At 50.9% G+C, this 27,281-nt stretch overlaps 1 protein-coding gene across 2 annotated transcripts; it reads right to left on the bottom strand.

Moving 5' to 3' along the window:
* Positions 1-942: 942 nt before the first annotated feature.
* On the bottom strand, positions 943-27,281 carry LOC113240793 (colony stimulating factor 2 receptor subunit alpha). Of its 2 annotated transcripts, XM_026478212.4 has the most exons (13): positions 27,179-27,281; positions 22,175-22,276; positions 19,669-19,811; positions 18,401-18,524; positions 14,929-15,058; positions 14,662-14,834; positions 12,590-12,723; positions 11,574-11,603; positions 10,513-10,648; positions 8,852-8,948; positions 6,793-6,874; positions 4,876-5,962; positions 2,871-3,736 (listed from the first exon to the last, which is right to left on the bottom strand). In XM_026478212.4, the coding sequence occupies exons 1-12, from the start codon at positions 27,240-27,242 to the stop codon at positions 5,867-5,869; spliced, it is 1,311 nt and encodes a 436-aa protein (XP_026333997.3). In that variant the 5' UTR covers positions 27,243-27,281; the 3' UTR covers positions 2,871-3,736; positions 4,876-5,866. The 2 variants fall into 2 exon arrangements, with proteins under 2 accessions (XP_057164340.1, XP_026333997.3); XM_057308357.1 differs by lacking the exons at positions 18,401-18,524; positions 22,175-22,276; positions 27,179-27,281 and having other exon boundaries at positions 943-3,736; positions 19,669-19,749.

Genomic DNA, 27,281 nt, shown 5'->3' with positions numbered 1-27,281 from the left:
AGGTGCGTATGACAGAATCTGAGAAGGTTATCGTGGTAGACGAACCGTCCAGTGTCGCGAGCACAGGTGACTACTTGTTCACGCTCACGGGGGCTCCTCGGACGTGCGCACGGGACTGTAGGCCTGCGATGACCAGCCCAGTGGATGTTCCAGGAGTCGTGAACCGTGGGAGACGGTGAATTCGGAGGGATGGGAATGTCTAGAGCCGCGTCTGTACCTGGCACTTTGGTGGCGGCTCTGGGATGACCCAGGATGTGCAAGGAAGGTGACAGCCCTGTGGGCTTCATGGGGACGGCTTGGGGGCCGTGTGGGGAGACAGAGCTTTGGGGAGGGGAGGTCCACACGCTGGGTTAACATGCTTCGTGCTAAACCCAGGTCCCGAAGCTCAGGGGTGGGGGCAGCCCAGGCCATCCTGGCAGTGACAGGCCTCCCTTGCACTCGATTTGGACTGAGATCCACCCACAAATGACCCTCTCCGAGCTCACTTTTCTGTTCAACGTCCCGTGTGTCCAAACTGAAAAGACAGAATCATCAGAGACAATTTTTTTCCTTCGAAACACCCGTGAAACTCTGTATTTTCTGGTTTTCACCTAGCTTCTCCCTTCCGGCACTTTTATTGTTTTTATTATTATTATTATTATTATTAGACTTCATTTTTTAGCAGTTTCAGGTTCCCAGAAACACGGAGCAGAAAATGCAAGGTTACCATGACCTCCCCAACCACCCCCTCCACTTCCCTGATTATGAACATCTCGTGCTGATTATGAACATTTGAAACATCTGTTACATTTGTCACAGGCGACGAGCTGATGTTGCTACAATGTTACAAGCCAGTTCTTGGCTAGATGCACATGCAAAGCCATGATGTCACACACCCTCAATGACAACATCACACAGACATGGTTCCCCATCCTCACCCACTGGCGCGGAAAGCAAAGGGTCCCAGTTTTCAAGTTTTTTATTTCTGAAGTCCCCAGCCTCCAAATTGGAAGGGACAGAAGAGACCCCCAGAGTCGCTCCCCACACTGCTTTTCTGGTCCCCCATCTCCCTACCGCGCCATCTATGAAAACTGTGAATACAGTGAAAAACAGTGCAAACAATGGCACCCTTTGTCTGGAGGACATGCATGGGGACGAGGGGTACAAGTGCCGTTGGGGACAGACTGGGGCACTGGGGGCTCACCCAGTGGGAAGGGAGTCCTCATTACAAGGCCGTAGTGGGTGGGATTTTATCCCCCTCAACATATATGCCCGTGTTCCAGCTCCTTGTACCTGGGAAGGGAACCTTATTTGGAAACAGGGTCTTTGCAGATGTGAGTAAGGGAAGGATCTGAGATGAGCTCACCCTGGATCAGGGTGGCCCTAAATCTAATGACAGGTGTCCTTGTAAGAGACAGAAGAGGAGACACAGACACAGAGGAGAAGCCATGTGAGGACAGAGGCAGTGATGGGAGGGACGCGGCCACCAGCCCAGGGACGCCTGGAGCCCCAGAAGCTGGAAGAGGAGGAAGGACCCTCCCCTGGAACCTCTGGAGGGAGCATGACTCTGCCCCACCCGGATCTCAGGGGTCCTGCCCCACCTGGATCTCAGGGGTCCTGCCTCGCCTGCAGCTCAGACATCTGGTCTCCAGGGCTGGGGGAGGTTGGATGTAGGAACTGTTGAGTCCTCCCTCCCCTTGGTTTCTGCTGCTTTGTTATGAGTATCCTGGAAACTTGTCCAAACACCCCTGCCCAACCCCCAGCTGCCCGGCCTGCATATCTAGAGTCAGATTATCTCCCACAGGGTCCCTGTTTCCCCTACACATAGCGAGCACTTCCCCTGCTTCCTGGCCTCTTCTCCCCCTGCTTGTGCAAGGGAAAGCACCCCCACTCGCCTCCCCGGCCTCCTCTGAACCCTAGCAAATGCTCAGTTCTCCTGTTTCCTGAAGGAGAACTCCTCTCACCATGGGCAGAGAGCTTGCTCTCACACACGGGGCATTTTCTCGTACATCTGCAAGAGCCTGGGGTCCACCCCGCCGGCTCTGTTCCGACGCCCCGTCAGCTGTTCAGCCCCCCTCGTGCCTTCCCCTGATGTTCTTGACAATGTGAGCACGCGGAAGCCGAGTTTGACCCCAGACGATTTATCTCAGGAGCACATGCTTGACGGAGCCTTTCTCCCCAAAAGCAGGTGTGGCCCCAGCCTGTAAGGACAAAGGGCTCCAAGGAGGAACCCCAATGTCTGGGGCCTGGTCGCTGTCCTCATTCTGTTCCATCTGACCCCCAGGTTGCAACCGGTCCTCACAGCCTGCTCCCCCTGCAAAATGTGGGGTATAAGGGTCTTCCTCCTGGACTCATCTGGGGGACAGAACTCCTACCCAGGTGGCCTGCTGACCCCAGGCCTCTTGGGCACCCTCCAGGGTAGGACCCAGAGCTGGGGCGAGACCCCCTCAGCATCCAGACAGAGAGCCATTTCCAAGACCCAGTGTGGAGTGGATGCTGGGGTCCCTCTGCACCTGAAAGGGCTTCTCCTAGACCTTCATCTTGCCCCAACACTGTGCTCATCTTGCAGTCGAGGACTTCACCGGGGAAACTTTCTTACGGGGTTATTCCAGGGCCACTGAAAATGTCTACTGGACAAAAGAAGTCTCTCCAGCACCCCCTTCTCCCCCTGAGTTTAGATTCCTCTAAACCTCACAAAACCATCAACCTTTCCACCTGATTCAATGAAGTGCAACCATCCTGGGAGGGTGGCTGGAAATTCATACTAAGGTGATAATGACTGATACCACAGCCACTCATAAATGCAGGAAGTCACGTTTTACAGAAGTGAAGGGTGAGAGGGGAGGGCGTCGTGGGTGGCAGAATGGAGAAGGAAAGCGGGAACAGAAAGTGGAAAGGCTAAATATAAAATGTCTCTATTTCACAATGTGATTTAGAATCTCCCATATCTATTATTTGCCGACGGAGAGCTGTTCACAGAAACCTGGTTTTTTGTTTTCTGTGCATAGAATTTTTTGGTTCCTGGGTGTCTGGGTGGCTCAGTCATTTAAGCGTCTGCCTTCGTCTCAGGTCATGATCTCAGGGTCCTGGGATGGAGCCCTGCATGGCGGGGGTGGGGGGGGTGGTCCTTTCTCAGCGGGGAGTCTGCTTCTCCCTCTGCCTGCCACTCCTCTCTCAGTCTCTCTCAAATAAATAAAAGCGCTTTTTTTTTTCCTTAAAGAATTTTTTGGTTCCATCTCGGCCACTCCAGGGCAAAATTTCAAAGTGCAAGGAGCATGCCTTTGGGGCCATCCATGCTTTTATTCTTCACAGTCCTACATGGGTGCCTTGGGCCACCAGCCACACTCCCAACACGCGGAGGTCCTGTCCTCCGCTGTCGGCCTCCGTTGGGCTGGCGTGTGTCATCCTGGAGGCCAGTTGGTCCTTCAGGACTCTGGGCAGCATTTACTTTCCACGGACAAGTCTTGCCCTGAAGGGGGCGCCTCCACATACGCCAGGACGTCAGGTGCCAGGAGTCACAGAGGGAGGGCGCTGGTGTTTCTTACAAAGATGAGGGAAGGGAGGCAGGTTTCCACATCACGAGCATGATCTTATGGACGGACAGATGGACAGGACCCACAGAAAGTGGCTGTTGGAACCGTGAGGCAGCAACCTGGAGCCACCGAGCACACACTCAGGGGAGCATGGGGTCCATGTTGAACACCCAACAGTGTTCAGAGCCTCTGTCAAGCCATCGGTAACTCCAAGGTGGCTGAATCTGCAACACAGGAAGCAGCAAATGCTACAATCAATGTCTTTAAAATCTTTTTTTTCCTTTCCAATGCCTGGTGAGCCAAGTGAGGTGAGCCCCTGACACGTCTGAAGTCAGGGTCAGCAGCTGGGGATCACGGCAGGCCCTGAGCATGTAATTTTGTTCCCTGAAACTTTGTCAGGAGCAAATTGAACAGCAAAGCCCCCGGGCTAGGAGCCCGCCCCCTGGGGGGACCCGTCTGATCACACAGGAGGCCCTGGGAAGGCAACAGGTGGCCGGGGAGCAGGGACCTATGGCCCTGACGGGTGTCACCTGGGACATGCACAGGGGACCCACTGCAAGTCACATTACAGTGCATTCCCGCTTTAAACGGTTCCACGATGATCTGTTCGTGTGTTCACACAGAGAGGAGACAAGCTCCTTATTATTCAAACACTCACCTAGGGGTGTTTTGCAGGTGGGACCAAAAAATTCACAAGCAAAAAAAAAAAAAAAAATCCACAAGCCACTAACTTGAACAGATGAGACTCCTCAGGGGTGGGCCTCATCCAATCAGGTGACGGTGTCTAGAGCTAACACCGAGGTTTCCCAGAGAAGTAGTTCGGCCTCAGGTTTGCAATATCACCTGTCACCTGCATCGGCAGCCTGCCCACCTGCCCTGCATGTTTCATACAAGCCAGCCCCACCATTGCATGAGCCAATTCCCTAAAATCTGTCCATCATCTGCATATGAATCATTTTGTCTATATGTCTGGACATATTTCTCCAAATATGTATCTATCTGTCTCTCTGTGTAGATGTCCACCTACGTGGTTTCCTCTTTCTTCTGTATACATATTTCTATGTCCATACACCAGTATCTATATGTATCTGTATCTATATGTATCTGTACCTATATGTATCTATGTGTATGTGTATCTATATTTCCAGATGCATTTTGCTCTCCCCGTGAGCTTTGTCCTCATAACAAATCCAACCCCTAGGTGAGCCGTGGTTTCTGTAGGACACTCCCGCTGGCTTCTAACACTTCCCATAGGTTCCCGCTGCATGCACGCCTGCGGTCCCTCACGGCCACGTTCACTCCCTGCGTGGGACTTGCTTCTTGTCTCAACAAGGCCCGTGATGAATGCTTCCCCGTTACTTACCTTCATGCGGGTGGGCGAGGGGCCTGAGGGATTTCAGTAATCACGGGTCTCAAAGGTCGAGGAGCAGCATTGGTTTCAGGATCCTCGTGAGAAGTTCCCTCCCATCCCTGTCCGTTCTTGCAGACAAAGGTGTCCACGTCCCAATCCAGGTGTGGCAGACAGAGCAATGTCCCCAAACGCATCTGCGTCCCCGTCTGCATGTGGTGCACGGAATAATGCCCCCCAGATGTCTAAACCCCAGTCTCCGTGTGGTGGACGCAAACCGACTCCTGCATGGTGCAGAGAACAATGTCCGGAAAGGTGTCACGTCCTGATCCCCACGTGCTGGATGGAACAATGTCCCCAAAGACAGCCATATCCTGATCTGTGCATGGTGGACGGAACAATGTGAAAGGAGTCCACGTTCTGATCCTCACGTGGTTGGGTAGATAACGTCCCCAAGCGCGTCTGCGTCCCAGTCTGCATATGGTGCATGGAGTAACGTCCCCAAAGATGTCGACGTCCCAATCCCCACGTGGTGGACGGAACAATGTCCTCAAAGATGTCCACATCCCGCTTCCTGGAGCCTGTGAATGTGTCACGTTACGTGGCAAATGGGCCTTTGCAGGGGAGATTACTATTCAAGACCCTCAGATGGTCCCCATATGGGCTGAGCTGCAGCTGGTGGAGAAACAGGGCGAGGGCAATGTTCCCCCAGAGACAGCGGACACGTCAGAGACCCACGTCCCAGCCACGCTGTTTGCTGGCAGACAAGCACCCGAGCTTCTGTAATGCAAGGAAAGTTTCCTTGTTTCCCTGGGGGACAAGTAAGTACATCACGGGGTCAGGATCCGAGGGCATTCAGCAATCCCTCCGACTACAGGCACCTTTGCAAAATATCATACTTTTATAGTAAAAAAATAGAATGCTCTATAAATAAATGCTTAAAACAACAACAACAATAATAATAATAGCTTCCAGAATGTTCCAGGGCTGGAAGTGTCTGTGCAGTTCACACGCTCGCTGGAGTCACTGTGACTTCTTCCACGGTGAGGATCTCTTCGTTGTCACCTTTCTCCGTGTCCGACGTGAAGTTCTCCCAGATGACCTGAGCAGGAGAGGGAGGATGGGGGTGTTGGGGTTTCAGGAGCCCCGCGAGCAGGACCCGGCCGGCCACGGGGTGTACATGGGAACCAGGGACCCAGCGGGGGTGAGATCTTATAGCACAGGCATCAGCAGGACTGCCCGTTGGAACGCTTGGGAAAGGGACATCTGGAGTTAGGTTCTAGCAGATGCAAAGGTCCTGGGGCGGGACAGAGCCTGGGGACGAAGGGAGGGGAAGCAGGTTTGTCCAGGCCTGGAGAGCTAGCTGGGACCCTGGACCGGGGAGCGTGTACGATCATACGATCATATTCCTGATATGAATCATTGATAACAATGAGACGAGACGTCCATCTGGCCTGTGGGTGGGGGTAACGGAGCCAGGAGGTGGTGTATGTGGTGCTGGCGGTGGGGATCCCCCCTTGCAGGGCGGCCCTGGATGGAGCTGTAGTGGGAGGAAATGTGGTCCCTGCCCCAGGGCTGGTGGGAGGTGACCACTGCATGCATGGGGGTCTCAGGAGCAGAGCCCTCGCCCTCCCTTGTCCTTCTGGACGCCCTCGGGCTCTCGCTCCATGAGATCAGGCCGGACCCCTTCTCCCCACCTCTGTCTCTGTCCCCATGATGCCTCGGCCCGCCAATTTCCCCAGACACACCTCACAGAGAACACCCTAACCCTTGACCCCCAGGGTCGGCCGGCGAGCAGACCCGGGATCCCAGACAGATTCCACGAGCACACCTCGGTCCGCCTCGGGCAGACACACAGGGGAGCCCAGGACGCCCCAGGGACCCTGCCCTCTCCCCGTCCTGGTTTGCGGCCCTGCACCCACCCTTACCTACCTGGTGGTCACGCTGATGGCTATCATTCCATTTGTCTTTGATGCGTGGAATCGGCGGGAATAACCTTTCTGACGCGAAGAACCTAGGGAGACAGGAAGCGTGTGAAGGAAAGAGCTCGAGGATGAGACTATGTCCTTCTCCTGGCGAGGAGGGACACGTCCTCCCGCCTGAGGACTGAGAAGCCTCCGGGCCGCGTACGACAGAACAATTTCACGAAGACTCCCAGCAGGACAACGCAAATCTGAGATAAATGAGCAAATGGGAGACGCTATAGGAATGCACGGTGATAGACTCTTTCTAGAACCTTCACTCAGTCCCTCGGGTACAGGGACAGGACTGGGGGACGTGGCCAGTTACGGGGAGCCTTGGGGAGCCTGGGGTCCTTGCAGATCAGAGGCACGTGTCCCTCCTACATCCATGCATGCAACCACAAAGAGCCCCGTTTCCGGTCTGGGAGGTTTCTGTCTATGTGCTGGGTTTACGGTTTGCCCCCTATTTCTAGTGTTTTTTACTTAAACAGCAGCCTTCATTTCTGCAAACATCGGAGTCCTGCTGCATTTTCAAAGGGACGTTTGCTTTCTCTCTTACCGAAGGGAAGGCACCTCCCATTCTGTGACATCTGGACGTGCTTTTGCGGAGCTCAGTAGGGTTCCCCCAAAATACATGTTCAAGTCCTGTGCCCCAGAATTGGGAAACAGAACCTTGTTGGGAAATCAGGTCTTTGCATGTTAATCAAGTTAACATGAGCTCATCCTGGATCAGGGTGACCCTAAATGCAATGACAGGTGTCCTTGTAAGAGACAGAAGAGGAGACACAGACACAGAGGAGAAGCCATGTGAGGACAGAGGCAGAGATGGGAGGGACGCAGCCACCAGCCCAGGGATGCCTGGAGCCCAGAAGCTGGAAGAGGAGGAAGGACCCTCCCCTGGCGCTTCTGGAGGGAGCATGGCCCTGCCCCACCTGGATCTCAGTGGTCCTGCCCCGCCTGGATCTCAGACTCCTGGTCTCCAGGGCTGGGAGATGATTCATTTCTGTTGTTTCAAACCATCTGGTTTGTGGTCATTTTTTTCTCCTGTGGCCACAGGAAACTCAAGCAGCTTTTCATTAAGATAACTGTCCTTGTGTAAGGCACACGCTCTGTCCGGGTTCCGGCAGCGGGTCTCAGGGCTGCCCCTGTTCCCCTTTGCCCCCAGGTCCAGGGTCCCCAGAGAACGGGGAGGTGCCGTGCCGCCCCTGCACCCAGCAGGCAGGGCACAGTCCTCTCCTTGTCCTTAGGCTACATTCCCCTGCAGTTAGCCACATGTGTCTATCCTGAGGGACATGCACACAGGATGCCCCACCAGGGTGGAGGGCATCGAGGAGTGGGCACGGGAGGACACCCCTGGGTCCCGACAGGGTGCAGGAGGCCCACTAGTGGCAAAACTCTCCATGCTTTGCAAAGCACGCCGTGCAATCTGCCTGCAACTAAAGAATGAATTACTGCACGTAGGTATGTTCACCCGGAGGACTTTGTGAGGCGGCCCGAGACCCTGCTTGGTGCTGACATCACACATCTGAAAAGACGCCATAGCTGCCCACAGAGGAGCCCACAGGGAGGCTGACGGTAAGCCGGTGGATGTGGGTGTGAAGCATCGGACTGGGCTCCCAGGAGGCCTCCCGGAAGGGAGTGGGCTTGGGCGGACCCCAAGGACTTGGTAGGATTTGATAAGACTTATAGGGGGGAAATGGAGGCAGGAGGAGGAATTGGGGAGGGAGGCATTCCAGAAAGAGGAAGCTTGTTGCCGCGGGGCTGAATGCAACCCCTCTGTGAGCACAGCTGAGCTCGCAGGAGGTCCAGGGTCCAGCTAAAGTGAGCGGGCCAGGTGGGTGGGCTCAACACAGCCCAGGGGCCTGGAAGCAGCCCAAGATGGGCTGCCCATGAGCGGTCAGGACGAGGCCCCCGTCGGCTGCCCGCTAGATCTCCCCGGAGGGCTGTGGGTTCCCTGAGCTCCATCCAAACAAGCATCTTGTCCGTCTTGCCCACCTGCAAGGAGGATGCCAACCCACCAGTGGGGTTACCTTTTCAAAAGGCAGCCTAGGATCAGGGCGGTGAGGAGGGTCCCCAGGACCACCAGCACATAGATGGGCACGAGGCTGGGCTTGGGTTCCTTGGAGCCTGCAAAGAGAGGGGGACACACCACGCACCCCTTCGGTTGAACAGTCAGCACACGGCCGGCTCACTCCCTCACCGGCTCCCAGCTAACGAGAAAGGCTCAGAGCGGGAGGGAAACCCACAGCAAAGCGCACATCCCGAAACCTTCCCACAAAGCTGTCCGTGAGCCCAAGCAGCCTCACAGGCGTCCAAACCATAACGTGCTCTGGCAACGTGACGACCCAATTTAAAAGTGGACCGAAAAAATAAATTAATAAAAAAAATTAGAAATAAATAAACGAATACAAATGGACCCCCTCCCCCCAAAAATCCCACATTTCCAGGCATTCGGTTTGAACAAAGTTACCTTACAACTAGTATTAGGTCTTCCGTCTTACTTATCATCTGGAATGTGCACTTTTTACAATTTGTTACTTTTGTAACAGGGCACATTTTATCTGTTACTATTAAAAAAAATCCAATTACAGGGGCGCCTGGGTGGCACAGCGGTTAAGCGCCTGCCTTCGGCTCAGGGCGTGATCCCGGCGTTATGGGATCGAGCCCCACATCAGGCTCCTCCGCTATGAGCCTGCTTCTTCCTCTCCCACTCCCCCTGCTTGTGTTCCATCTCTAGCTGGCTGTCTCTGTCAAATAAATAAATAAAATCTTAAAAAAAAAAAAATCCAATTACAAAAAAACCCAGTCCCATCAGGATGACCAGAACCAGATGGAGAGTCTGGCGTCTTGAGAGTTTTCCATATTAACAGATGAAATGTGTCCTCTTACAAAATAATAATAATAATTAATAGTTAATGTTATCATTAATTAATAATAATAATAATAATGCATTTGCTAACAAAGTGCTCATTCCAGATGATACAGAAGTTTTTAATTTTGATGGACGCCTGTTGACCTATTTTTTAATTTTGTTGTTTGTCATTTTGGAGTCATACCTAAGAACCCACCGTCCCATCTCTTTGAACTTATATTTTACCTCTGGATAAACATATCACATAGATTTTATACCAGCCCTTATTAAACTCTTTGATTTTGGATCAGGGGAAAAAAAAGAAACCCACAACATTGCATGCATAAAATGCTTGCTCAAACACTGAAAATATTCGGGAGGAAAAGAGAGCGTGGAAATGCAGATTTCTTGAGCTCCCGATTGGCTTTCGGTCCAAACCATTAAATTCTTGCCAACCCATAAAGGTTACAGGAAGGAAGGTGGTGGACGGTGTTGGTAATCGAGTTTCGTAGAACGAATAGCTCCCTCTTGATGAGGAGAAAACACTCTCAACTTTGATGTCAGTGTTCCCCCGGCTGGGATGTCGATGGGGACGGGGTTGATGGGGACCGGGAGGGATTGATCATTTCCAGCTGAGATGGCTCCTTCGAGAGGCTGGGGGGGTTATCCTTTCCTTTGAAGGGACAGAGCTCCGTGGAGACCCATGGATGGGAACTCCTCCCTCTGTGAGTCTCTGGGGACGGTGACAGCGGTGGGAATGGGGAGGTGACAGGGACTGGGATGGGGACAGGGATGAGAAGGGCTCAGAGAAGAACAGAGGGATGCTCCCAGGACACATACCAAACTCAACGGCCTGGCTCCAGGCACCCCATTTCTCAATGCGTGCGTCTGAGGCCCTTATTTTCACAGTATGCTTGGCTCTGGGCTCCGGACTCGGGAAGTGGTAGTTATTTTCCCAATTTCCGGACACCTCAATCTGTGGACAAAAGAGGAAGTTTGAGAGCGGGGTCTCCTGTGCTCGGAAAAGAGGGGCTGGGGATGTCTTTTCAGCAGCACCAGCGGGACGGATGTGGTTGATAAAATTAATGCAGTGTCTGGGCACCGAAGACGTTGCAGGAAATCTCAGTGAATCAACACCGTGACCGTGTCCCCCGCTCGCTACAGGACCCCTCCTGGGGTGCTCGTCAACATAGACACAGAAATCCCTCAATAGGTACATGGGACAGGAGCAGAGCCACGGATGGGTAATGTCCCACCAAGGACGTTACCAGAGTTAAAGCCCCCATTGGACGGAAGAGGAGACTGAGGTCACAGTGGCACTGGGACTTAGGACACGATCCCATACAGGACTTTGACGATCTTTCACTAGCGGTGTTTTAAAGGAAGAAACAGTGTTCTTAAAACTCAAAGGAGTATTTTCTTTTTTTTTTTTTTTAAGATTTTATTTTATTTATTCGACAGAGATAGAGACAGCCAGAGAGAGAGGGAACACAAGCAGGGGGAGTGGGAGAGGAAGAAGCAGGCTCATAGCGGAGGAGCCTGATGTCGGGCTCGATCCCGTAACGCCGGGATCACGCCCTGAGCCAAAGGCAGACGCTTAACCGCTGTGCCACCCAGGCGCCCCTCAAAGGAGTATTTTCTTGACCAACATGGATGCAGTTAACGGGAGGTCACTAATTTCAACAGATGGGATGGGGGAAGGGTGTCCAGCTGAGCCTCCCTCCCACCACAGGACTGGGGGGTGCACCCCTACATCACTGATGGGACCGTCCTCCGGGGAGCCACCACCCTCTCACTCATCGCCCGCCCCATCCTGGCCACCACGGGGGCCACACGTCCCCTTGAGTAACATCGTACCATTATACTACGGGGTGAGAGTCTGAGTCAGAGTTTTAACTCACCAGTTGATTCTCGCTGTGTTCCTTATTGCTCTAGGAAAAAAGTAAATAGAACTAGGTTTACTTTTCTCCATTTTGAAGATTTTTACAGGATCCTTCATTGTCCCCTTTGAGTGCGCTCCGGGGTAACCCAAACAGTTGGGGCCACGTGAAGGGCTGAACTCTCTCTGTACATCCTTCTCCTCAAGGCAGGTGGACGGGGGGTATGGACTTGCCCACCAAGGGAGGATGAGCCCTGATCATGCTGATGGGTCCTTGAACCCCAGCTGCTGATGGGTCCAAATAAGGGTCCAGGTGGTCATGGAGCAGAGGGTCCTTCTTGTCTACACTGTGTCCAGGTGGTCATGGAGCAGAGGCTCCCCCTTATCTACACTGGGATCAGGTGGACTTGGAGCAGATGGCTGCCCCTTATCTAACCTGGGTCAAGGTGGTCGTGGAGCAGGGGATCCCCCTTGTCTACACTGGGTCCACGTGGACTTGGAGCAGAGGGTCTTTCTTGTCTACACTGGGTCCAGGTGGTCATGGAGCAGATGGCTGCCCCTTATCTACCCTGGGTCAAGGTAGACAGGGAGCAGGGGATCCCCCTTGTCTACACTGGGTCCATGTGGACTTGGAGCAGAGGGTCTTTCTTGTCTACACTGGGTCCAGGCGGTCATGGAGCAGAGGCTCCCCCTTGTCTACACTGGGTCCAGGTGGATGTGGAGGAGACAATCCCCCTTCTCCAGGTGGGGTCCGAGTGGACAAGTAGCAGAAGATCCTCTCTTTTCTGCATCTGCTTGGAGATCTCCAGCACTCCCCTCTCCCCAGCACTCCCCGAAGGCTTTCAGGATCCAGCTGGGTGGAAACCTCTCTTGGATTGGCCATGGTGGTGACCCTCACGCCCAGGACATCCCTGTGTTCTTCCCAGTGCATCACCCAGCCCTGCTCACCTCCCTTGACCTGGACCCTCATGTGGGTCACGGGAGCTGCTGCCCTGCTCCTTGAGGCATGATGTCCTGCTTGGGGCAGAGTCTACTCACCTGTTTCTGGATGTCCAGTTGGTATTTGAACTCCCAGTTGGGCAGGTTATGTCGGGTCTTGGGCTTTTCCCACAGAATCAGGCAGTGGGACCTGTTGCAGTGCACACTGATATTGTTGGGTGGGCTAAATATTTCTGTAACGAGAACCCAGGACACTCCCCTGAGCGGGCTTCTGCTGGGCCACGGAGGTCACACCCAGTTCTTCCGGCAGCTCCCAGGGGTCACCCAGAGGCCTGAGTCGTGGGTCTGAGTGTTGCTTCTTGGGGAAGAGGACCACTGGGATGTGTGCAGTTTCTGTGGTGTGCCCATAGGACAGTCTGGCAGGATGGATGCAGAGACGGGCCAGGGAACCCAAAGTGAGGGAAGGAGGGAAATACGGGGACTGGGCAGGAACGGGGCCACTGTGGGGACAGCCAAGGTATGGTTTCCAATGGGAAGACAGGATGCAGATCGGGAAAGACCAAGGAGCTCCAATGTCCTTCCACAATGAATGGAAGGACCATGTGACCCCCTACGGTGGGTTCCACCAACAATCAGGATAGGCGTTCTGTGTGTGGTCCCACTTAGCTAGCATGCATTCCGATCTCAAGGCTGAGAGTTGATTCCATTACCGAACCCTTCAAGGGCAGCTTGGCTGTATGTTCACATCGAGCGTATCTGATCACACTGAACTTTGAGATGCATAATCACTGGAAAGGGCACGCTAGATTTCCAAGCTCACAACAGGAGTGGGGTCCTTCTTTGCTCATTGTTGTGATGTATATGTAGGATTCTGCACCCAGTTCTGATGGGTAGGGTCCCCTTTCCCACCATCGAGCTGTTCTCAGACAACTGGCAGGGTGTCCTACAATTCAACTCAATTCTGACCTATCTACCTGGACATGGCATCAGATCCCCCAGGGATCAGCCCAACAAGATTGTCCTTCACCCCCTAGGTCAGCCGCCAATCACAAATCCAGGTTGTCACCCATGGTTCTGACCCACCAGCTACAGATGGGAGGATCCCGGGACTTCGTCCTTGGGTTCCATTAATCTGCTAGAGCAACTCACAGAGCCCAGGCAAACACGTTACTCACTAGATCACGGGTTTATTATAAAAGGCTGTAACTCAGGAACAGCCAAATGAAGTGATGCGTGGGGCCAGGTGTGGAGAAGGAGCTTCCATAGCCTTGCACCTATAAGATCTCCAAACCCCATCTTTTTGGGATTTTAGGGAGGCTTCATTATGTAAACACAATTGATTAAATCATTGCCCATTGGAGATTGAACTCAACCACCAGCCCCTTTCCGGTCCTGGAGATCACAGGAGAGGACTGAAAGTTGCAATTCCCTAATCACCCAGTTGGTTCCCCTGGCAACCAACCCCCATCCAAAGGCGCTTTTCAGCAGTCACCTCCTTAACATAACAAAAGGCACATTTATCGCTCTCCTCCCGGGAAATTCCTAGGGTTTGGCTGCTTTTGTGCCAGAAAGGACAGAGACCAAACATGCATTTCTTATTGTGAGTCACACCTGCCACCTGGCTGGGTACACACATCTAGAGCTCCCCCAACAGGTGAGCCCAGAGGTGGAGAGTGGGGGTGGGCAATGTTCTGGAAGATCAACTGGAGAGTTGGTCTCTCTTTGCCAAGGGTGTCTCCCAAAATGGCAAGAGAAGGCTGTGGGCGCTACCCCAAAGAGTAGGTCCACAAACGGGACACAATTCACCTCCATCTCCTGGTCTGAACACCCTGGAGGGACTTCACTGCCTGGCTGCAGGCAAAACCCCTGTCTGTCTGGGCTGTCCAGTGCCAGGGCCAGCTCTTGGAGGCTATGGGAGCATTGGAAGAGCCCTCGCTTCTTCGGGGGGTGGGACCACCAGCAGTGCAGGCACTTCTTGTTACCTCGTTTAATTCAGATTAAAACGATGGGTTGGCCTCCTTCCAGAAGGAAGCATCCATACCAACACCTTGATTCTGGGTCTCTGAGCTCCAGAACTGTGAGAGAATAAATTTCCATTCTTCCAAACTTCCCACAGACTCTGTTCGGTTCACCTGTTAAGCATCGGTTCACACCTAGGACGTGGCACTTACCGATTTTCTTCCACGACAAAACCGAATCAAAGAACTGGATTCCTGTCCCTTGGCTGGTACCGTTCACCAGGAAGTAATTGTAGCTCGCTAATCCTGAGAGGTCTTCCAGGTGGCATCCCACGTGGGTTCCTGAGTCTTCTATGTAACGAGGACACTCTCTTTCCCTTTTTTTCCTATAAAATTCCAAACTGTTCAGAGAACAATCAGGGCTTCTCCCCCCACCCCCACTGTACTTCTCAGGATTGTCTACATGAGATCAACACTTACCTTGAGTCGCGTATGTACAAAAAATATTGGACGTCATCAGGGGCAGTTTGACCCTTTGCCCAACTGCAGTTCATGAAGTTGGCATTGTAGATAAAACACGAGAAGTTTTGGGCAGCTGTGCCCTTCCCACCTGAGAAGACACAAAAAGAAAATAATCTGTAGAAGTGGAACACATGGCTTCATGGTTGGAATGTCTAACAAACATTCAAAGAATAATTAATTCCAATCCTTCCTCCTCCTCCTCGTCCTCCTCGTCCTCCTCCTCCTCCTCCTCCTCCTTCTTCTTCTTCTTCTTATTATTATTTTATTTGTTTGACAGAGAGAGAGACAGCCAGCGAGAGAGGGAACACAAGCATGGGGAGTGGGAGAGGAAGAAGCAGGCTCCTAGCAGAGGAGCCTGATGTGGGGCTTGATCCCAGAACGCTGGGATCACACCCTAAGCCGAAGGCAGATGCTTAATGACTGCGCCACCCAGGCGCCCCTCTTCTTCTTCTTTTATTTTTTTTAAGATTCATTGATTTATTTCACAGAAAGAGAGCACGAGTGGGAGGGGCAGAGGGAGAGAGAGAGAATCCCAAGGAGATTCCCCTCTGAGCACGGAGCCCAACATGGGGCTTGATCTCATGACACTGAGATCAGGACCTGAGCAGAAACCGAGAGTCAGATGCATCACCCAGGCACCCCTCCAATCCTCCTTAAACTCTTCCAAAAAATAGAAGAAGAGGGAGCACTTTCCAATTCATTTTATGAGGACAGATCACCCTAATACCAAAGCCAGAGACACAAGAAAAGAAAATCACATCCCAATATCCCAATAAAAATAGATGTAAAAATTGTTAACCCAATACTAGCGAGCATATCCAACAGCATGTTAAAAGGATTGCATGGCCTAATGGAGGAGAATTTATCCCCAGCATGCAAAGACGGGTCAACATATGCAAACCAATCACCGTGTTGTGCCATTTTGGTAGAATGAAAGAAAAAAATCTCATGAACATCTCAGTAGCCATAGACAACGTCTTTGACAAAATTTGGCATCTATTCATGATAAAAACTCTCAGTAAAATAGGTGTAGAAGCAATTTACCTCAACACGATAAAGGACAAATATGGAAAGCCCATAGCTAACACCACACTCAATGGGGAAAAAAAACAAAACACTAAAAGCTTACCTTGTGAGATAAGAAAAAAGGCCAAGGTAGGCATTCTCACCACTTCTATTTAATATAGTATGAAAAGTCCTAGCCAGAGCAATTAGACAAGAAAAAGAAATTAAAGTATCCAAATTAAAAAAGAAGTCAGATTCTCTCCATTTGTTGATAACATGACCGTATAAGTAGAAAAACCTAGAGACTAAATAAACAAAAGACATTGTTACAGCTAATAAGTAAATGTAATAAAGTTGCAGGATACAAAATCAACATACAAAAATCAGTGGCATTTGTACATACTAACAACGACCTATTCAAGAAAGGAATTTAAAAAATAATCCTGGGGCACCTGGCTGGTTCTTGATCCTGGGGTTGTGAGTTCAAGCCCCACGTTGGGTGTATAGATTACTTAAAAGTAAAACTTAAAAAAATGAAATTATCCCATTCATAATAGCAATGAAAGGAATAAGATACTTCAGAATAAACTTAACCAAGGAGGTAAAAGACTTGTACACTGAATATTATAGAATATTGATGAAGGAGATTTAAGAGCACACAGAAAAATGGCAAGAGAGAAAGTGTTTGTGAATTGAAATAATTAATAGCGTTAACGGGGCGCCTGGGTGGCACAGCGGTTGGGCGTCCGCCTTCGGCTCAGGGCGTGATCCCGGCAATCTGGGATCGAGTCCCACATCAGGCTCCTCCGCTATGAGCCTGCTTCTTCCTCTCCCACTCCCCCTGCTTGTGTTCCCTCTCTCGCTGGCTGTCTCTATCTCTGTCAAATGAATAAATAAAATCTAAAAAAAAAAAAATTTAATAGCATTAAAATGGCCATACTACCCCAAGTGATCTGTAGATCAATGCAATCCCTATCAAAATGCCAATGGCATTCTTTACAGAATTAGAAAAAGAATCCTAAAATTCATATGGAGCCACAAAAGACTTCAGAGAGTCAAAGCAATCTTGAGCAAGAAGGACAAAGCTAGAAGCATCACATTTCCTGATCTCAAAACACATTACAAAGCTATGGTAATCCAAACAGTAAGGCACTGGCATGAAGATAGACACATACATCAATGGGATGTCAGGGGGCCCAGAAAGAAATCCACGGACTTATGGTCAACAAGGTTGACCTTCAACAAGGATGCCAAGAACACACAATGGATGAAGGATTCTCTCTTCACTAAATGGTAATGAGAAAAATGGACATCCATAAGCAGAAGAATGAAATGGGATCCTTATCTCACACCGTATATGGAAATCGAGTTAAAACTGATTAAAGACTTAAACATAAAACCTGAAACCGTAACATGACTGGAAGAAAACATAGGGGAAACGGTTCTTGGCATTGGTCTTGGCAATGATTTTTTGGATATGACACCAAAAGCACAGGAGACAAAACCAAATATTGACAAAACTGGGATTGCATCAAACTATAAGCCTTCTACTCGGTGAAGGAAACAATCAGCAGAGCAACGAGGTAACCTATAGAATGGGAGAAAATATCTGCAATCCGTATGTATCTGATAAAAGGTTAATATCCAAAATATATAAGGACCTCAAACGATTCAACAGCAAAAAACCCAAAGCCCCCCAAAACCCCCAAAAAACAGAAAACAACAACAACAACAACAACAACAACAACAACAACAACAACAAAACTTAAGCAAACTGAATAGGGCAAAGGACCTGAAGAGCCATTTTTCAAAAGAAGACATACGAATGGCCAATAGAAAGATGCTCAACGTCACTCATCATCAATGAAATGCAAATGAAAACCACAACAAGCTATTACCTCACACCTGCTAAATGACTATTACAATGAAAAAAGTAGAGATAAATACTGGTGAGGATGTGGATAGAAGGGAACCCTTGTGCACTGTTCTTGGGAATGTAAGTTGGTGCAGCCACTGTGGAGAATTTGGAAGTTCCTTTAAATATTGACAGCAGAACTCCTACATGACCCAGCAATCCCACTTCTGCATCTATTTCCAAAGGAAATGAAATCTGGATCCCAAAAAGATATAGGCACCCCCATGTTCATCACGATATTATTCACAATAGGTGGCAAATTCATAGACACCATGTGTAAATGGTGCTTTCCAGGGGCTGAAGGGAGGGATGTTAGATAATAGCTTAACGTATATGTGTGTCAAAGTTATATACCTTCAATATATACAATATATATAATATAATAATACCTTCAATATATATAATACCTATGTGTCAAGTATATCTCAATAAAGCTGAAAAAAAAAAAGGGAATAGATCAACCTTGAGGCTGGTGATGTTCAGAAGGATCACCGTGATGTTTTCCCCTACCTGTGTTAGTGTAGACCAGTGTTTCTGGAATCGGTCTTTGGGTGCTATTTACTTTGACCATGAGCGTGACTCCATCATGGAGAGAATAATCCGAAAACTTGCAGTGACAGTCTTTCTCCTGGGGCTAAAGAAATGCAACCAGCCAGTGCATTAGGCAACTCTTTTTTTTTTTTTCCTTTCTCCTCTCCATGCTTTTTGCTCTTCCGCGGGCCCCGTGACACCACCACTACCCATGTACGTTCTCTGGGTGGAAGTCGGCAGACCCACGTGAAGGCGGGACCTCGACTCGGTGGTCTACAGTGTTTGTGAGGTCAGAATAGAGGTCCCGTTTCAGTGTGCCCTCCATCCCCGGGGATCTTGTCAAAATGCAGCTTTCGGTGTAGCACATTTCAGGCGGGGGATTCTGCATTTGTAACAAAACTCCCAGGTGATGCTGGTGGACCACCACTCCGCGGAGCCGAGAGACCTCTCATGGAGATCTTAAGCACCATGGAGCTTAACGCACGCTCTTTTATGTTATTCCGTTTTCTTGTCCTATCTCATACCCCTTTCTCCCACAGGCTTCACCTTTACATTGTATCTGTTCACTCTGGTAACTTTGTTTTCATGGAACACTGGGGACCAACTATTTCTTCCTTGGGATTAAGTTGGCCACGTGGATGATTTTTGTTGGGTCAATCAAGCAACAGGCTGCTGTTACTGTTTGTCGGAGAGCAGTTCCCCTACACAACACCCACTGAAGGGGTACAAAAGCCTGAAAGTCATACAATGAGCCATTCATCTTCCCCCTGATTACTGTCATCGGATATTCTGTCTCCCTGACAGTGGCCCCTGGAAATTCTGGGAGCATTTGGGTGCCCGACTGGAATCTACCTGTGTTGTCCTGGATCCCCCATCCTGCTGGCCTGACTCATTTTACTTTCCTTGGGTGGTTGAGCGTCCCCGAGGGTCCCACCCTACAACCTGTACCAGGTCTAACCTCATAGGAGCTTTGGACTGGGGGCCCTCCCCTGGGAGCCCTGAACTCCCTTTCCTTTGGAGATAAGACATTTTCCAAGGAGTTCCTCAGTCCCCCAGGGCATCAGGCCACCAGGCCACCTCTTGGACAAGGGCTGGGACTTACTTCCCTGGTGCTCTCAAAAGTATGGCTCCTAGATGTGTCCCATGGTCACATACATGCTCTCTGTTTCCACTTATTGCTGCCTTGTTTCTAATGTAATGAGAGCTTTGTAAAGGACAGCAATCATCCATAACAAATTCCATCTTACTGTTATTTCGATCGGCCCTTTCTCCTTGTGAATCATCACGCACTTGAGGTAGGTAGTGTTTTCTTTGCAGTCCCAACTCAGTTCCATTCTCCAAGAGTCAAACTTCATATTTAGACTGGGGATCCCTGCCACGGTTGGAAGATCTGAAAGACAGGACCACCGGATTCAGAAATTACCCCTTTCCCACCTCTACCCATGCCTGCTGACCCATCCCATGTCTTGTAAGCAAAGATTAAGGTTGGGACTTGCTGCCCCTTCCCCTGTCCCCCCAGGTGGCCCCAGGGCATTGGCACATGCACGGAATCTCCCCCTTATTGATCTCTTCTTCCTGCGTGGACCTCTGTGCCTTTTCTCTTTATCAAGATGCCTACCACATAAGTAGGGCAAGACCTACCAAGTGAGAGCAAGCAGAGGCTGTTTATTTAGAGCCTGCTATGGTGAAGACGTTGGCCACCATCACTGGCATTTGTCAGAGATCAAGGGCAGACAGGGGAGTGGGCAAGTTTCACAGTGGACAAAAGGGAACATTCGATTGTACCCTGAGAAGAGGCTGTGGGTGTGGGGAAGATGCGGGGGGCTCACTAGAACTAGGGCATCCAATGGGATTGATTAGGGAACCCTAGCTGGCTTTCTCTGGTAGGTCGTATACAGAAGTGGGGTCAACACGTAGGGAAGCCATCAGTTACTGGTCAAGTCCTGGCCATTCGGGGCTAGTTGTTCCAGATGGTATTGTTTAGCTCCTTGGATTGTCATGGGGACGGACATCTGGCTTCCTGCTTGTCTGACGTCAGACAGTAGGTTGGTGCTGTGGGCTGGTCTCCATTGATGAGGGCTGGCCCCCTGGGCAGGTTGCTGCAGGTTGTGGGTCTGAGTTCTGTTCTTAAGGATGCTCTGCCCATTGGCCATTTGTATATTGAGTCTCTCAACCCACACGGCCTCTGTGCTTGGTGTCTCACACCCACATCCTCCTTTCTTTAAGGTGCCACCCCCACCTCCACCAGCATAGGGACCACCTGTCTCCAGGTCTCCAGAGCCTGAAAATACATCACTTACCTCCTGCGTTTCTTGACCCTCCTCCCTCCCTGGCACCCCCTTGGCTCCCTGCAGACTTCTCCTATTTTCCCAGCACAAGACCACAATGATCGTCCATCCCCAACAGTTCTACGGGCCTTGGTCTTAGCCTGGGAGTCCTGCAAGAGCCACATATGCCCTCGAGTTCATACCCAACCAAGAAAGTCTTCAATGGTTAACAGAAATCTGATGGCACGAATGTGTCCAGAGCACACCTCCTCTCTGGACTGAGCCAGCTCCTGCCCATCCCTGGACCCGGGGACTCCTGAGTGTAGAGAGTCCATCCGTTCCATATGCCAAACCCAAGGAGAAGGGCTGGGCTGGGCTGGGCTGGACTGCACAGATTTTGTGCAAGTGCCTGAAGATTCCCACAGGTCCTCTGTGTGGAGGACAGGGAGACAGCCATCCCCATCAACCCCCTGTCACCTTTCTTGGGGTGGTCAAGACAGGTGTGTTGACACTGTCCATACTTTAAAATCAGAGCCCCCTTTAGAAAGACAGGAATGAGTCTGAGTCCCGGCTCTTTCTCTCACCAGCTGTGTCACTTCCAGCACGTTGCCTGACATCTCTGTTCCCTGCTCTCCATTTCCCCCAAGTTGAGCAATAGCATCTCTGCCCTCAAAAGGCTGGTTAAAAGTCACAAAAGAAAATTGCAGTTGATCAGCTCTTGGGGTTTCCAGCCCTGGGGAGTGGTCCCTGAGAACATCCTTTGGGGATGGTTGCAGATTATTGGTGTCCTTACCCAGTCCCCCATGAGCTACTTGCAAATGAGCTCTTCTTACCCACACCTCCTGACAGCAGGTGAACGCAGCTGGAGGAGGGCTGCTTTCTCTAAGTTCCAACCATCCAGCTCTGTCCTTATTCCCCAGTCCTTCATCCAGTGTGCTTTCTTACCAATGTCCCAGTGACCCTATACTCCTCCCAGTGACCCTTGCCATATACACCCAAAACCTAAGTGTGTTTTTTCCCCTTTATCCTTCCTAAGATGGCAAAGCATGGCCTGATAATTGATACTCAGGTCCCCCAGGCGGAGACCTACCACTCAGTTAATGCTGCCTATGCCACCAGCCAGGGGTGGGACTTGAGTGTATGTGGCCTCACCTTGTTTCCTCTGTCTACCTCTTTAAGTCAGGATGTTTACTAGTCTTTGCCAGGGTGAAACCCTCCATGCCCCTGTTGCCCAGAATTGGGGCCAATGAGCCACAGTTTGCAGCTATGGTGGGTGACCCTGTCGTAAGCCTGGAGTAGGAAGGGGCTTTCAGAGCACGGGCAAGAAAACAGTTAAGCATCCGGTGACCCTGGATTGTACCAGTCGGCTGACCAGTGCGTACGAGGATGAAATGCAGTTGGACTCCGGCATCGGGATGTGTCCCCAGATACACAGGACATAAGAATGAGACAAGCAGAGAAGGGTCAAACAGGTTCACATGCTTACCCTGCTGCTCCAGAGTCTGGAGGAAAACTGGGTCCAGGAGCATGCAAAACAGGACGGCTGTGGCCCCGAGTCCCATAGGGCTGCCCGAAAGACGAGGAAAACCTACAGGGACAGACAGTCACACTTTGAAGAAATCAGCTCTCATGGGGATTCTTGGCAGGGGGGCTCAGCAAGGTTTCCTCGGGGAGCGCAGGACCATCCCCAGCCTGATGGTCAGTCTACCGACTTGGCCAGCCGGGGGTTACTGCTGGCTGCAGAGGGTCTGCAGGTTACAACCAGGCTCAGTGGGGAGGGGTGAAGGGGTCACCAGAACCAAGGGCCTGTCCAGCAGCATGGGCCTGGGGCTCCAGCCCACCCAGTCATTCTCTCTGTCCCTGGGGCAAGTTGTCCACATGCTGTGGCTTCATTCCTGTCTGTAACCTGGGTGAGGACACGGATGTCTCTGGGGCCATTATCTGTCCACCACGTGGGGATCAGGATGTGGACGTCTCTGGGGCCATTATTCCATCCATTGCATGTACCAAGACCACTCCCTAAGGCTTAGGGCCGAGTCTAGGATGGGCAGCCACTGATGCTCATATTGTCCACAAAAGAACAGGGGAGATGGTCAGGCAGGGTTGTTCCCAAGGTGCTGGACCATGCATCAGGCTCTGGCTGCACACAGCTGACCTCCAGGACACGACCCTCCCTCTCTAACCAGAGTCGGGGGTAGAGCACAGGCTCAGGAAGTCCTTCCCCAGGCTAAGCATTCATTTGTCAGCAACTGGGATTCCAATTCCTCCTGCAGAGAATGTCCTGGGCTGTCCATCTACTCCAGAACCCGCAAGACGTACAAAACAGGAACCCACTGCTGACTTCTCTTTTCTCCAGGATCAACTTCCTGAGAGAAGCAAAACGATCTCCCACACGGCGTGAGGAAATACTAGCGCTGTCTCGCGAATCTACCCTAGAAACCCACCCGTCTGTCTTCTATCAAGCTTGACTCATGGTTGCTCATGGTTCAGATGAACGTTGAAGCCATGGATGACACGTAACAGTGATTTTTAAGATACTTTTGGGGAATATTACACCCACTTTGATTAGTTTCTCATTGTTCTGACTCTTTTTTCTTTCTTTGTATAATTTAAATTTTTACATTTTTATTTCAAAAATTTTAATGTGAGTTTAGTTGACCCATGCTCTGAGTGTTTTTAGAATGGATTTTTGGGGGAGGAGAAAAAGGAATGATAGGTCGAGTTTCCATTAGGGTAATAACAGTTTTTTGAGGGTTTTTTTTCTCTTTTTTTAAAAAACTTGAGTTTCACAACAATCAAAATGGATATGTTAAAAAAAAAAAAGAGGGAAATAAAAAGGGATAAGTGCACAGAGAGACATTGAGGATGTTTAAACGCATTTGCTAAGTGAAAGAGGCCAGTCCGAAAATGTTACATCCTGTATGATTCAGACTCTACGACGTTCTGGAAAAGTAAAAACTATGGAGACAGAAAAAAAAAATCAGTAGTTACCAAATTTGGGGGGAGGGACAGATGAGCATGCAGGGACAGGGGATTTTTAGGTCAGTGAAACTACTGTAGAGTGATAGATACGTGTCACTATACATCTGTCCAAACCCACAGAATGTCCAACACCGAGAGTAACTCTAATGTAAACCGTGGGCTTTAATCAATAATAAAGTATCAGTATTGGCCCATCAGTGATAACAGATGTGCCTCACTGATGCCAAATATTAATAAGGGTGGAGACTGGGTCAAAGGGGAAGCGCATATATAGGAAACCCCTGTAATTTCCACTTAAATTTTTCTGTAAATCTGAAACTGCTCTAAAAAAAAAAAGTCTACTAAAAACTTTTTAAATCCGTAAGTACAAAAGCAAAGGGCTCATTAAACTGCACTCAATAAAGAACACCTGATGTTCTGCTTGGGTTTGTTGTGGCCTCTTGGGGTCTAACCAGCATTGCCCTGGTGGTATTTTTGCTGGTGTTCGTTCTGTGGCTGTTGTTGTTATGACGTGTAATGGGGTCTTACGTCTCCAAGTACTTCTCTCCCTCCTCGGCCGCTTACTGTCTCTGCTGCTCTTCGTCTCTTTGTGTTCCCTGTGATCTCATCCTTTTAAAGCCTTGTCTTTTCTTGGAGGTTCCTTTCTCTCTCTTTTACCATGCGTGTTTTCTGTAATTTCCTTGGGTTTATAGAGTCTGTCGGTCTAAGCACTGTCTCTTTTTTCTTCGTGTATTAGCTTCCTGGGGGCCAGGAACAAAAGACCACAAATTTCTTCCCCCTTTCCTTCTTTCCTTCCCGTTTCTCTTCCCTTCCTCCTTCCCTCCTTTCTACTTTTCTTCCTTCTTTCCTTCCCTTCTTCCTTCCCTCTTTCCTTCCTTCTCCTTTTCCTTCCTTCCTTCCTTCCTTCCTTCCTTCCTTCCTTCCTTCCTTCCTTCTCCTCCTCCCCTTTCTCCTCCCTTCCTCCCCCCTCTGAGAGATCTCCCTCACCCATTCTTTCCCTATTTCACTCTGTCCAATGTCTGCTTTTTGGAGACCCAACCATCACACCCCTGACACCTGCCCCATGGACCTCCATGTTCTCACTTCCCAGATGACACCTGCCTTCACGGACTCTCTTCTTCTTCCCCCGGACTCCCCTCAAGTTCAGCTCCCACCAGGATACCGCATCTCCCTCCCACATGAGGCCAGTACAGTACATTTGGGCTCTTCCTCTCCTTGATGTCCAGCCCCACCCAGGGGACTCCTCTGCCCTCTGTGGGACCTACAGGATCCCTTATCTTACTGATCCCTGCCCCCACAGATGTCTGAGCTGTAATACACATTCTCTACATTTCCTCACCACATGCCTCCTTTCCCACCCACCCTGTGCAGTGATGGGTTGCCTGGCATGTCTAGATGCTACAACCCTCTTGCCCCCTGCCCCTGCACCAGCTTCTCAGGCTGGAGCCCAATGACACAGAGTCCAGCCAGCTCCCCAAGCCAGGTGTGCACACCTGTACCAGAGTGCACCTGGGGAGCGGTGCCGAGCCTCAGGTTCCTGCCTCCCAACCTCCCCAAGGCCACTCCCTCCTAGGGCACCACCCTTGCCATAAAAGAGGAAATAAAAACCATGACCAGACCTGTCCCAATGTCCCTGCCTCCCACACACCTTGTCCTCCAGTGCAATGGGGGAAGTTCCCAGCTTCCTCCATCTGCAAGCTAGACTGTGCTCCACCCAGCCCTTCTCTGGGTCTTGTCCAGGATTCTTGGCACTGGGTGTGGGGGCCTCCATGCTGCACCCAAGAGGCTCTCGGGGCGGACCCTTCCTCAGTCTCCCGTTCCCCTTGGCTATTTCTGCCTTGCCTCTGCCCTGGTTTTCACATCTGCAATGTGTGTGAGCACCCTGGCTTTGAGCAAAGCTGCCCTTAATTAGGAGGGGGCCGTGCAGTGCAGCGAGGCAGGGAGGGTCCTCGTTCCACTCACCCCCTGGAAGCTCCTGGAATCCTCTTCCTCCTCCCTTTTCAAGCCTTGCATAGCTCCTTCTTTGCCCCTATACGTGAAGCAGGTGCCTGTGGCTGCACACCCCTCCCCCCACCAGAGGGAATCTGCATGGAAATACGCCCTTAGCTGGACAGTTCCCCATTCCGCTTCCTCTAAAGTGAACTTCGCTGGCTTCTCATCATGATGGAGCAAAAGCATAAACTTCTGTAAACTTGACTTAAAAAAACCCCAAAGAACCAAACAACGACATTATCACGTACCCAACAGCAGCATGCAAGATGACCTAGCAAGGGTTGCTGTTTTAATTAGATGGTTAGTCACAACGTGGGGCTCTTGGCCAGCGACGGTAACAAACCCTTCGGGCGATACCTCGGGGGCAGGGTGAAGTAATCGGCGTTGTGATTTCCCCACCGCCTGGGCGAACCAAGCACAGGCACCTTCCATGGGCTCCTAGTCTCTCGCTCACACTCATCCTCGGAGACAGTTCCTCATGTCCTCATGCAAGTGGATGAGACACTGAAGTCCAGGGAGATCTCACGCTTCATTTAATCAATTTTTTGCCTTGATTTTTTAAAAACGGAGGTGAAACTCACAGGGTATCAAGTTCGCCCCTTGAAATGTGCAACTCAGCAGCGTAGGGAGCCTCTGCCAGGTTCAACCATCACCTGTACCTGAGCCAGACGTTCTCATCCCCCCAGAGGAGGAGCGCATCGCCATGACGCTGACACTCCCCACTCTTCCCTCGTAGTCTGTGGATTTGCCCGGGGTTTGCATTTCATATGACCGAAAACTTAGACGTTACTTTGCTATTTTTTGTCCACTGACTACCCACTTTCCCTTCTCCTTTCAGTTTTCTCCAGACTGGGTTTTCTTCCCCTTTCTATAAACCTAAGGGCTACATGGCTGCCAGCTCCATCTGTCAGACTAGGTCGGATCAGAGACCCGGGGGCAGTGCAGGTGCTGCAGGACTGTGGCCCAACCCTAGGATGAGCTTGGACGTTGAGCTCCCTGCAATTTGGAGGGGGGGGGATGCAATCAGTCACCACGCTCAGGCGACACATGGGATGAAATATTGTAGTCCCCAAAGACACCTGTCACCCAGGTTGGCCAGCAGCTCTGTACTTGGTGGCCGGGGGCTTTGAGATAAGTGACTGACGGCGAAGTGTCTCCCCAGGATGCTGGGAGCACTGGTTCCCCGTGTGGATCATCGCCTGCATCCAAGCCTCAAGTAATTCCAAAGAGGCTTCTAATGCTCACATACACAGACTTGCATGAGGGGCTCAGCCTGCTCCCAGTGCAAGTTGGCTAAACCCCGGGGCTAATTCAGACCTTCCAACACAGTGCCCACGTGCCGCTGGAGTTATCCCACCTCCCTGGTTGGGCGCCTACATTGGGAGATTCCCATTTCCCACTTCCAGGTGCTCCCTGACCTGCACCATGAGCTGTTAGCAGCAGTGACAGAAAAAGGGATAGGCACTCTAGGGACAGAGCACATTTGAAGGTCAGAAAACGAAGGGAGTTGCCTTACCCCACCGCACCAGGCTCTGCCCTGGCCACCTGCTCTCTTGCTCGGTTTCCCGGCGCTCCAACATCTGGCTGTTCTCTTGGACAGCTCTCTGTCTGGTCAGAAA

The sequence above is a fragment of the Ursus arctos genome, chromosome X (assembly GCF_023065955.2).
Source record: "Ursus arctos isolate Adak ecotype North America chromosome X, UrsArc2.0, whole genome shotgun sequence".
NCBI classification, from domain to species: Eukaryota; Metazoa; Chordata; class Mammalia; order Carnivora; family Ursidae; genus Ursus; species Ursus arctos.
The sequence above is the reverse complement of the archived record's forward strand: the minus strand, read 5'-3'. Positions and strand labels throughout refer to the sequence as shown.

Excerpts from the sequence above, each read along its gene's own strand:
- LOC113240793 (XM_026478212.4), bottom strand. The coding sequence starts at position 27,242 with ATGTTGGAGCGCCGGGAAACCGAGCAAGAGAGCAGGTGGCCAGGGCAG. Across the intron at positions 22,277-27,178 it reads GCAGAGCCTGGTGCGGTGGG|GTTTTCCTCGTCTTTCGGGC; the intron begins GTAAGGCAACTC and ends CTGTCCCTGTAG. Across the intron at positions 19,812-22,174 it reads CCAGACTCTGGAGCAGCAGG|ATCTTCCAACCGTGGCAGGG; the intron begins GTAAGCATGTGA and ends CCTGTCTTTCAG.